General features: G+C 40.0%; 1 protein-coding gene across 6 annotated transcripts in view; it reads right to left on the reverse strand.

The window, feature by feature from the left end:
- Positions 1–12,414, reverse strand: part of HTR4 (5-hydroxytryptamine receptor 4) — a 212,218-nt gene that overhangs the window by 63,709 nt on the left and 136,095 nt on the right. For 3 of the 6 annotated variants that reach the window (XM_015472290.3, XM_010807423.4, NM_001040485.1), the window contains 3 exon segments: positions 6,162–6,315; positions 4,881–4,922; positions 2,031–2,599 (listed from right to left, as the gene is read on the reverse strand). In XM_015472290.3, coding sequence (XP_015327776.1) covers positions 2,031–2,599; positions 4,881–4,922; positions 6,162–6,315 — 765 coding nt within the window. 6 annotated transcript variants of the gene reach the window in all.

Here is a 12,414-nt window from a genome sequence, read left to right on the forward strand (position 1 = left end):
CAGATTTCCAAAATCAGGAGGGATAAAATAATACAGTATTAATAAAATAGGTTTCCTGGGCTGACCTAGAAACCCTAAACTCTATGACTGTTACTGTGGGGAAAGGCATCAGTTCTAAACAACTGTCTTAATAAAGGCAGTACTAGAACAGACTAAGTAGTAGGCTGCTGCTGCTGCTAAGTTGCTTCAGTCGTGTCCGACTCTGTGCGACCTCATAGACGGCAACCCACCAGGCTCCCCTGTCCCTGGGATTCTCCAGGCAAGAACACTGGAGTGGGTTGCCATTTCCTTCTCCAATGCAGGAAAGTGAAAAGTGAAAATAAAGTTGCTCAGTCGTGTCTGACTCTTCACGACCCCATGGACTGCAGCCTACCAGGCTCCTCCGCCCATGGGATTTTCCAGGCAAGAGTACTGGAGTGGGGTGCCAAGTAGTAGGCAATTAAGCTTAAATAACTAAAAGCTCTCTGGCACCCACACAGAAGTTCTTATACACAAACTTCACTTTACTGTAAGATCCTTTCTGCGACACTCATGAAGGCGCAATAATTATTAATAAATAAGAATGCCAGCCTATAGGAGTATTGTTTGAGGCCTTTCCACCAGCTGGAATCTCAGCATCATACTAGGATTTAACTACAAGTCTGTTCACACCAGTAGCAGAAAATTGAATTTATGTTTCTGAGAAATCTCTGAAGCAAAGTATTGATATTTCATAGAAATTCCTATGTTTTTCTTCTTTTCTTACACATGCAAATGAAAAGTCCCCAATTTTCAGCTGCCAAAACAGCTAAATACTGTCTTCATCAGAAAAATTAAATGCTTGTCTCAAAGAAGGAACTGTTCTGTGGAAATTCCTGTGCATCTCAGGACAAAGGAAAAAAAATGTTGATGGTTCATCTTTGCTAAAGGATAAATGTACTTATCATACATGGCTTTTCACAGCTAAGAACAACTGTAAGCCAGGGTAGCAAGAAAATTATCAGAGTTTGGAAAGAGGCATCATGCCTAGTCACTGAAATTCAACTCCAAATTTTCGCCTACCTCCATCAACCTATGTGACCTTGGGTAAATCACCTGACCTTTCCCCACTCTTTCATATTCCAATGCCTTCCTCATGCTGCTCATTCTATCTGGAATGCCTTCTTTGACAGCTCCTCTAATTCTAAAATTCTTTAAAAAATGCTGTTCTGTGAAGTTTTCCCTCATTCCCTTAACCAAATCAGCTTCTTTCTCACTCATATTCCCAGTCTACATTGTCCATACTTCCATTATCATTTATCATATGGCATTACTATTGCAATTTATCACTTTGTTTATTTTATTTCAGCTTATCATGTTATTTTATAGCCATCTTATGGTATCAGGTTATATGCTATTAGTTCTACTCCTACTAATATTTACAATATTATTAGTAGTATTATGAGCACTTTCTATGTGTCAGGCCATATATGACTACATTACCCCTGTCATAAAAGTCCTATATGATGGTGTTATAATTATTACCATGTTTTACAGTTGAAAAAAGTAAAAATCAAGAAAGATTATGCAAATGATTAGTAGTGGCTCTGAGGATCAAAATAAAGACTATTTTACTATGGCTTTAATTACTACCCTAAAATAGTACCTGTAAATAGGAGTAGATAATATACACTCTATTCTTACTAGGTGTCAGATTCTGTACTATGTGCTTTATACAAAGTAGCTAATATGATTCTCAAAAAAACACTGTGATGTAGACATTGTGATTATGATTTTCATTTTTTAAATGAAATCAAAGGTTCAGAATGGTTAAATGACTTGCCTGAAGTCAAAGAACTCTGGAGGCTGGATTTGAATACAGGTCATTGTGCCCCAGTGCCTAAGCACTTATTCACTACTCTATTCCATTAACAGATGGGAGAAGTTTATTTTAATCTTTGAAAATAGTATACAGATTTTTAAGAATAATCCATCTGGAAACAGAAAACTTGAAAGTTACCTCTTCTGAGTCATGCAAGTGATCAAAATCTAACAAGCCCCAGAGCACTCACCTTAGCACATGTGTGGATCCATTAATGGTTGTGGTTGAACAGGGGACAGTCTGGCCCAGAATGGAAGGTCTTCGGTAGCGTTCATCATCACAGCAGAGGATGATGAGGAAGGCACGTCTAAAAGACTTATTCAAGAAGGCGTAGAGAAAGGGGTTCAACCCAGAATTGATGTAGCCAAGCCAGAGGAAAGCGGTCCACACCTGCCCGGGAACAGTATAGTCTACAAATGGATCCACAATATTGGTAACAAAGAATGGAGCCCAGCAAAGGCAGAAGCAACCCATGATGATGCACAGAGTCTTGGCTGCTTTGGTCTCTGTCCTCATGCGATGAGTGCTATGCTGGTCTGTTGGCTGCAGCCTGCCCTCTGTGGGGGCTCCTGCCCGTTGTAGCATCTGGATCTGGTGAGCATGCTCCTTAGCTGTGACATAGATGCGATAATAGGCCAGCACCATGAGGAGAAATGGGATGTAGAAGGCTACCACGGAGCAGGTGATGGCGTAGGGCTTGTTGACCATGAAGATACAGTACGTAGAGTTAGAGTTCTGATTGAACTTCCTTTTTTCTATCTGAGAGTTAGAGGGAAAGAGGAAGTGAAGAAGTAGGGTGGGTGGAAAGGAATAAAAAAGTGAATAGGAAGAAGCAGGAGAAGAATGAGAAAAATTGTAAGAAAACACAAAGGATAAAAAAGAAGAGAAAAGGAGGATTTGGAAGGTCGAAAGAAAGAGGAAAGGGATAAAGAATGAAAGGGAGGGACAGATAAAAGAAAAGGGTGAAGGGAAAGAAAATAAAAAAGGTTTATCAGCAAAGTTTTGTTTTTCTTCTAATAAGCCTACAGCATATAGAACCATGATGGTAGAAAAGGAATACGCTTTTGGCTGCTTTGGGTCTTCTTATATCTCAGTATTTCCATAAAAATCTTCTAGAATTTTGATAGGAATTAGAATAGTGTGACTGAGCAAAAATGACATTTTTTCAATGTTAAGATTTCCAATTCACAAGCATGATAATTCTTTCTCTTTATGTAAGTCTTTCAGAATTTATTTCCATAATATTTTATATTTTTGTATAAACATCTTTTGCCAGATTTAACCTAAATATTTGCATTTTTATTCTAATGCAAATAGTACTATGCTAAATTCATATTCCAAACTGTCCACTGCTAATATGTAGAACTCTGAAAATTTTTGTATATTGGCTATGTATTCAACAATTTTGTTAAATTAGTAACTAATATTTCATCTTTAGAGTCTTCTGAATGTTTTCCATGAATAATCATGTGATCTACAAATAATGACAATTTCATTTCTATCTTTATAGTCTTAATACCATTTTTCCTTGCATGTTGAACTTAATAAGATCTCTAGTACAATACTGAATAAGAATGGTAACAGTGAACACCATTTTTCCAGTCCCAGTTTTAGGAGGGGAGATTTCAATATTTTACTATTAAGTATGACATTTGCTGTCAGTTTTTTGTCAATGTCCTCTGTTTGAGAAAGCTCCCTTCTATTCCTACTGTGATGAAAAAATTTTTAAATTATGATTGTATATTGAATTTTGTCAATGCATTTTTGATAGTAATAAGATGATCATGTGGGTTTTCTCTTCTTTCTTTAATTCAGACAGTGGCATATAGTGTTATATACTGGTGTAAATCTCACTCGCCTTGAATACTGTGATATACTAGATTCATCTTAGGAACTGAAAGACTTTTTCCACCTATAAACTCTGCATGCTGATGGCTCTTAGTTATCAGTCTTCTCTAGGAATAGATCTTGGTTGAAGAGAGCTGTGTAACCCAATGACACTTCCCTTCCTGAGGTCAGCCTGCATCCAGTGTGAACATACACATGAATAGAGATGTGAATAAAAATATGTATGATAAATAATATGCTATTTCATTCACTGTGTACATATTTAGTATTTTGTCTTATAGTATATTGTAAGGTTATAGTATACCTTCTTATTGAATTGACATTTTTATCATAATAAAATCTCTTTTTATCTCAGTATTACTTGCCTCAAGTCACAGGAACCTAATCCTATATTTCACCTAGGGACAAAGATTCATGATTTGCTAATTCAGTATTTGCAGCAACTTTATTACCATGAATAACAAGGATCAACTACACATGTATAATGAACACCTGGGTTACACTAGTTTCTCTCTAGGCCAATTCAATGCGCAAATGAGTGAAAGATATGAAATGCAATTACAATATCATGGAGCAAACACTAAGCATGTTAATAGTAAGGAGATGCCCCTTTCCCCAGTTATATGAATTAAAAAGGGGATGCTTCTGTCTCACTGTCACAAAAGAACACAGCTCACTAAGTTATTTCTCTTGGAAGTTCTACGTCAGAAGGTTAGTGTGCTGAGTCCTTGTTACAAATTTTGATGCACAGAAGCTTCATTAGGGATTAAGTTTAGCACAAACATAAGGACATAGGCTCTTGGGTCCAGTCAGCTTGGGCTTAGCTCTAGTCACCACCACTCCCTACCAATGTGACTTAACCTCATTGACCTTCAGTTTCCTGACGATGATGACAGGATTACTTCACAGCACTGTTGTGAGTCCTGAGTGAGACAATGATTAAATTAACACAGGGCTCGGCACACAGTAAGTGTTCAACATTTGCTGGCCATTATTATATTTATCTACTCATTATTAGAAATTTGAATTTCATTTCCCCCAAGAATGATAAAACTGAAAGCTTGAAAGAAAAGGGATAGGATTTTAAAAAAATATCCATACAGTCTCCCTTGTACGGATCCCCTTTCATTTTTCCACTCCTCTGTCCCCAGCATTTCTTTCAGAAGCCCAAGGAACTCTTGTTCTGACATACCACATGCAAATCCTGGCCCAGTCTTGGCTTGGATATCCTTTCCTGGACAAAGAATAAGGCAAGATTAGGGGCTAGGAATGAGATGGAGAGAGGAAGGGGCAGCTCCTATTCTGACTGGTCCTCTTGGGTCAGAGTTCACTCTCACTCTCTCCTCCCCATTCCCTGGTCAGAGTCCTGGGATCCATCTTAAAGTGACTGCCTGACAACTTCCTTAGGCGGGGGAAAAAAAAAAAAAATATATATATATATATATATATATATATATATATATCCCTGCTAATGGATCCAGATCATAGCCTTCAATCTTCAATGCAAGTTTGATATTGAAAACAAAGTATGTCAGAGTTGGAAACTCTCCAAGAGCATCTAGACAGGAGTTGACAGATAATGCCTGCAACCTGTGTTTTCCTACACTGCTCAAAGACACTGTTCCCAATGAGGACCCAAAGATCTCGTCACAGCCCTTCAGGAAGTGGCTCAATGACAGAGCTGGGCTCAGGGTCCAGTTCTCTGGACTCCGGGCCCATACATTCTCTGGAAACCTCCACCCCCCCGACAGGTTTTCCGTGAGTCACCATAAGCCTCAAAGGGTTTCAGCATGAAATGAGATGAAGGCCTTTTGGGATACATCACATCCCTCAGGCTCTGGAGTTTGTCTGCGAAGCTTTGAATACCTGTTCCGCTATTCACTAGCTGTGAATTCACAGGCATATTACTTCACCATTTTTGAACCTGAGTTTTCTCATCTGTGAAATGGGGGGAAATTATTATAATTTTCCCAAAGGGATGCTGCTGTCAGGATCACATGTATTTACTGTACTACTTTTTGGCATACAGTAAACTTTGAAATGGAGAAGGCAATGGCACCCCGCTCCAGTACTCTTGCCTGGAAAATCCCATGGACGGAGGAGCCTGGTAGGCTGCAGTCCAGGGGGTCGCTAAGAGTCGGACACAACTGAGCAACTTCACTTTCAATTTTCACTTTCATGCATTGGAGAAGGAAATGGCAACCCACTCCAGTGTTCTTGCCTGGAGAATCCCAGGGATGGGGGAGCCTGGTAGGCTGCCATCTATGGGGTCGCATAGAGTCGGACACGACTGAAGTGACTTAGCAGCAAACTTTGAAAAATGTTAGCCTGCTTTTTGTTGTTGTTATCGTTGTTACTCTGTCAGGATCTTTCTTAGGATACCCACTTAACCTGACATTGTTTGTTTATTTAGAATCCCAAGCAAACAAAGTTAGTCAGACAGTAAATCCATACGGTCTGCATGAGTACTCACCAAATCAATTATTCCAATGTTATTCCAGCCTTGCATTATAGGGAGAAAAGAGATAAACATGGGGATGACCCAGCAGCCTCCCAGCATTAATGCGATGCGCAGAGGGGTCATCTTGTTCCTATAGACCAAAGGCTGGCAGCAGATGGCATAATACCTGCAGAGAGAATAGAGGGGGTGGGTGCCAAGGGAAAGGATAGATGACAGGGAGAAGGAGGAGACATAATTCATGAGAGAGAAGTACAGAGGAGAAGGGAAATAAGAAGAGGAAATAGTGGGAAAGGGGCAAATTAGAGGGGGAAGTAGAGAATAAAAATAAAGAAGGAAGAGAAAAGAAAGAGAAGGGGGAAATTGGATGAGTAAGTAGTAGAGGAAGGGAGAGAGAAGTGGGAGAAGAACAGAGAAAATAAAAAGCAATTGTACAATAAAATATTGTATTGTCCATGAGTTTCTGCTACTATAAATACAAACTTTAGATCACACATATGAGAACCATTACCAGACATTGGTCCCATATCCCTCTTCCTCTCCTGATACCTGAGAAACTCATCATATACCTGAGAGTTTGCTCTGTCTCAGGCACAGACCTAACACTGCCCTCATGCCTAGGAATTTTAAAGGCTACTGCCCAGCTCTCTGGGCGTCTGCATCCAGATATACGCAGTCCTTTTAACATGAGGTAACCCAGAGTTGGCCCTACATCTGAGCTCTAAGAACAGCATCTCAAACTTGCTCTCATCCTCTTGATACCTACCTATACCGAGTTGATGCTCTAAGTCAGTGTTCTTTAAATTTTGGTCCAGGGATTCTGCCCTTCTTCTCTATATTAGACTCACCTGAGGAGATCTGCTTAAAATGCAGAATTCAAATATCTCCTGAAATAGAGCCTGAGGGGGAGGAACCTGGAGTTTGCATTCTGACAAGTGGAAATCATCACTGCTGTTTGCTACATATGTCCAGTTCCTGGCCTCCTTGTGGCTGAGTGGGGCCAATTGACTATTTTGGCCTGAGTCATGAATAAAATCAACATGTGTTATTTCTGGACTGAAGCATTTAATTGTTTCTCTGAGGCCAAGAAAGTAAAGTTTCAAATATTTCCTGCTCCATCATTTCCTACCTACTGGTAGAGACCATCTTATTTCCACTTATCAGGGTTTTATCTTTTTCCGGGGACTCTCTGCTCATGGTTTCTAGAGCTCAGATTCTGCCTATGTTACTGAAAGTGAAAGTGAAGTTGTTCAGTCATGTCTGACTCTTTGCGACCCCACAGACTGTAGCCTATCAGGCTCTTCCATCCATGGGATTTTCCAGGCAATTGTACTGGAGTGGGTTGCCATTTCCATCTCCAGGGGATCTTCCCAACCCATGGATTGAACCTGGGTCTCCTGCATTGTAGACAGACGCTTTACCATCTGTGCCACCAAGGAAGTCCCGCCTATGGTACTAGCTTTCTTCTTATCTCCAGAGAGAGGTACAACTTGCCCCACTCGATGATCGGGCCTCTAACTCCTAGATTGCTTCTTGTATGTTGTTCCAATCTTGGAGACCATTACTTCCATGCCCAGACAGTTCACTGAATCTGACAACAAGTAAAATATCATGGTAAGCTTATCAGCCATTTGTCTTTGGAAAAGTCAAAGAAAAAAATGCAAAAAGACAGCCTGGAGGCTAAGTCTATTCTTTAAGATTTTATACCATTTAATGATAAGCCACCCCCTTATACCCTTCATTTTATGCAATTCACTTTGTTAATTTTTACCACCTCTTCCTTTCTTTTCTTAATTCAAAGCCTAACTAATAGAACAAAGGCTATATTCTTTGAAAAGCTGGTGGTAGGATGAGTTGGGAGAGAGGGTGAAATGAGAAGGAGAGCCCAGTGTTGGAGCATGAGAAGAGAGTGCCATAGGATCTGGGAGGGGAGAATTATACCCTTCCCTCTAAGGCATCAAAGAGTAGCTGACCACATTGTGTCAGGGAACTCCCTGTGCCCAGCAAAATAGTGGAGTGTCCTGATCTGGACCAAAGTGCAAAGAACAACGAACCAAAGAATGGGAGAGGGAATTACTCAGGAACTCATTTTCTTTATCTATAAAACTGACATGGTAGCCAAATCTAACTAAGGCTAACTCAGTAATGGAAAGAATAACAATTAAGTGGAATTCTCTTCACACTCTTGACTTATATAAGAAAGGCAAATTTTTCTGAATGGCTGTTATTAATAATCATCAGAGGTTTACTTACAAAAAGTTGATGAATTTGGAGTACATGAAAACATAATTTTTTTTTTTTTCAAAATTTGCTCCCTTCCTCACTTCCTGCTAGAGGGCCTAGATTAGCTAGATTATATGTTGGTTTTGTACATTTACCATCTTCCCTCTTTTTCCTTGGTAATAGCATCCAAAGTCCTTTGGGAATTCTATTTTCACTTGTTGTTGTATAGTTGGGAAAATAAATGATGTGACTATGACTTTTCCAGCCAGGGTGTGATCTAATCAGACATTTTCCTGGAACTCTGAATGTCATGCAGAGTGATGCGAAGATGGGAAAGTCAGCAAAGGTCCCTCTATTCCCACAGCTGCCTCCCGCTCTGAGCAGGACTGAGAGCAGCTCCTGCCCCCTAGATATTTGGGCAGTCATGCTCTTGCCCCTTTAGGTTCTCAATTCTTTAGTTCTTCCTTCAATTAAACAAGCCACCTCATATCTTTCCACTAAATTCCTTTTTGCGCAGTTGATGTTATAGGTTGACATGTGCTTCCCTCTCCCAAAAGGTATGCTGAAATACAAACCTTCAGTGCCTTGGAATATGGACTTACTTGCAAGCAGGTTCTTTAGAGAAGAAATAAAATTAAAATGAGGTGATTAGGATGGGCCTTAATCCAACATGACTGAAATCCTTATAAAAATGGAAAGTTAGACAAGACAGACACACTCAGAGACAAAATGGCAATGTGAAGACAGAAGATTGAACTGATGCTTCAGCAAGCCAAAAAAATACCAAAGAGTGCCAGCAAAACACTTGAAGCTAGGAAGAGGCAAGGAAGAATCTTTTCCCTACAGGTTCAGAGGGAGCAGGGGCCTGTAAACACCTTGATTTCAGACATCTAGTCTCTAGAACTTAGATAATAAATATCCTGTTGTTCCAAGCCACTCAGTTTGTGGTACTTTGTTATGTCAGCTCTAGCAAAACCTAATAAAGTTGGCTAAAAGAGGTTTCTGCTACTTGTAACCAAAGTACCTTCCCTCAGTGAAAATGGTTCTGAATGCCAGATATGTCCTTCATAGAAACTTTGTTCTAAGTAAGAATGCTTTCAATTTTATTCACTACACCTCCAGGTCAAAGCTCAAATTATAGCATCTCTTCATCCACCAACCCAAAGAAGGCAATCAAAAGATAACTGGAAAAGGGTGTGTTCCTATCTTTGCTGAATAATTTATGATTTTTGAGGTTTGGAACAGGTACCAAGATACTGGATAAAGACAAGAGACTTTAGGAATTTGGTTGGATCTCCATTGTTACGTAGATCCAAAAATTCAAAAAGACAAAACAAAATCAAGTATTTTATAGGACAAAAGGTATGTTTGAAGGGGCAAGATGAAGATTCTTCTGATTTCCATAAGTAGATATGTATGTTTAGAGGATTATGTTGGGAAGACAATAGAATTTACAGAAAAGGACTATAACCATATGGTTATACTCATGCTCATTCATAGCTCAGTTAGTAAAGAAACCACCCACAATGCGGAAGACCTGGGTTCGATCTCTGGGTTGGGAAGATCCCCTGGAGAAGGGACAGGCTACCCACTCCAGTATTCTGGCCTGGAGAATTCCATGGACTGTATAGTCCATGGGGTCGCAGAGTCAGACACAACTGAGTGACTTTCACTTTCTTTTCTAAGCCCAGTTTGGCCAAGGTGATTGTCTGATTTCATAGCATGATGAATATCATGTGGACAATAAGATCTCCCCAAGTTCTGCTGTCCAAACGTTCGATACATTAATTTGCATTGTTGTTGCTTAGTCACTAAGTCGTATCTGACTCTTCTGTGACTTCATGGACTATAGCCTGCCAGGTTCCTCTGTCCATGAGATTTCCCAGACAAGAATACTGGAGTGGGTTGCTATTTCCTTCTCCATGGAAATCTTCCCACCCCAGGGATCGGACCTGTACCTGCTGCATTGACAGGTGGATTCTTGACCACTTAACTTGCATTGCCCTTGGCTACTTGGAGCTGCTGTGAAAGAAATAAAGGTGAAAGGTTCTTTTTTGAAATTCAACTTTAAGAGGCATCCTGTGGATGCAGTACACATCCTACCTATCCCTTACACATTTACATACACGGTCTGTGCCCTGAACAATGAGGGCCTGGAATAAAGTTGCTTGGAATGTTCATTTCCCAGAGAGATAAGGTAGGACATAGTGATGGTTTCAAGCACAGACAGCTGTAGAAAGTTACTCTTGCAGGATGTGAGGTGGGGCTTCCCTGGTGACTCAGATGGTAAAGAATCTGCCCACAATGTAGGAGACCAAGATTCAATCCTTGGGTTGGGAAGATCCCCTGGAGAAGGGAATGGCTACCCACTCCAGTATTCTTGCCTAGAGAATCCCATGGTCAGAGGAGTCTGATGGGGTACAGTCCATAGGGTCGAAAAGAGTCACATGATTGAGCAACTAATACACACACACACACAAACTGATGTTAGGTGGTGGAGCAAGCCTAGGAAAAATCCTTTATTTCCTACTATAAAAACTAACATTAAGTAAAGGGGAAAAAAGAATTTTATTTTATTTTCTCTAAACTATATTGCTGCTGCTGCTACTGCTAAGTCGCTTCAGTCGTGTCCGGACTCTGTGCGACCCCATAGACAGCAGCCCACCAGGCTCCCCCATCCCTGGGATTCTCCAGGCAAGAACACTGGAGTGGGTTGCCATTCCCTTCTCCAATGCATGAAAGTGAAAAGTGAAGGTGAAGTCACTCAGTTGTGTCCGACTCTTCGTGACCCCATGGCCTGCAGTCTACCCGGCTCCTCCGTCCATGGGATTTTCCAGGCAAGAGTACTGGAGTGGGGTGCCATTGCCTTCTCCAAACTATATTGAAATTGTGAATTACAGGTAAGGATGAGTAAGAAAAATACTAAATTGTGTCTATGTATGTGTTTTACTTAAATATTCTCCTCTACACTTTCAATCTGGTGTCATGTCCTACAATAAAAATAATATGATTTTTAAGTGACATGGAATAGAGACTTTAAGACTAAAAACTATAAGGTTTTTATTTGGAGCTCAAATTAGAGTGCTCACTTGACTTTGTGGGCCCAAGATTCTTACCAAGGCCTTGACACCCTTGAGACAGCTGTTAAGCCACCTCGTATCCTTCTAATTTCTTTACTCATATCTCTCCAATATTTGCTTTCTAGCAAAGGATCCAGAAAAATAAACATCCTCTTGAAGGATGTAAATTAAGTATGTGAAAATCAATATCACTGAAAAAAATGATGAGTAAAAATTGAGTTCCACTATTAACTGACTAATGGAGGGAGCTTCTTTAACATTCTAGCTTTGTTTGTAGATCAAGGACCAGATAGATATAAAAAAACTTATTTTTACCTATCATGGTTGCTTTTAATACTTACTTTTGGATTATATTACCAGTGTTAATAACAAACATATTTTTCCTATAATGACCTGCCCCCTAAACACATGTGCAACATTGACAGAAATAGCTACTTAAATTTGCAATTTATTTGGAATTTACGAAAAGCATGCTGAGTTAATAATAAGAGCTACTCTTCATTTCCTTAACAAGGAAATTTCCTACTTGTATAATCTCATTTGGTCCTCCTCACAACTACTTTTGAGAAAGGAACTATAAATGCACCCATTTCACATATGAGGAAACAGAGAAGTGTCAAGATTTGTCCAAGGTCCCACTGGTGGTGAGAACCAAGCTGGGATCCAGCCCAGGCAGCCTGACACAGGGGCCAGGACGTTGACCTCATTATTATCACTTCACTCTGTCACGCCCCTGAAACCCCCAAGGGATTATTCTAATTCTTTACTAGCCATTTTAAAAAACAATCAAAACATAAAAAACGTTGAATCTCAAAACTTGAAGGATCCTCAAAATCCCCAGGTCCCCAGATCTCTTCTAAAATGAAGCATATCCAAGCCTGCATGAAAGCACGAAGGACTGGGAATTCACCAAGTCCTACAACAGTACACTGTAAACTTAAGACTATTCCGAAGTTAAAAAGGTC

Source organism: Bos taurus, chromosome 7, assembly GCF_002263795.3.
Source record: "Bos taurus isolate L1 Dominette 01449 registration number 42190680 breed Hereford chromosome 7, ARS-UCD2.0, whole genome shotgun sequence".
NCBI lineage: Eukaryota > Metazoa > Chordata > Mammalia > Artiodactyla > Bovidae > Bos > Bos taurus.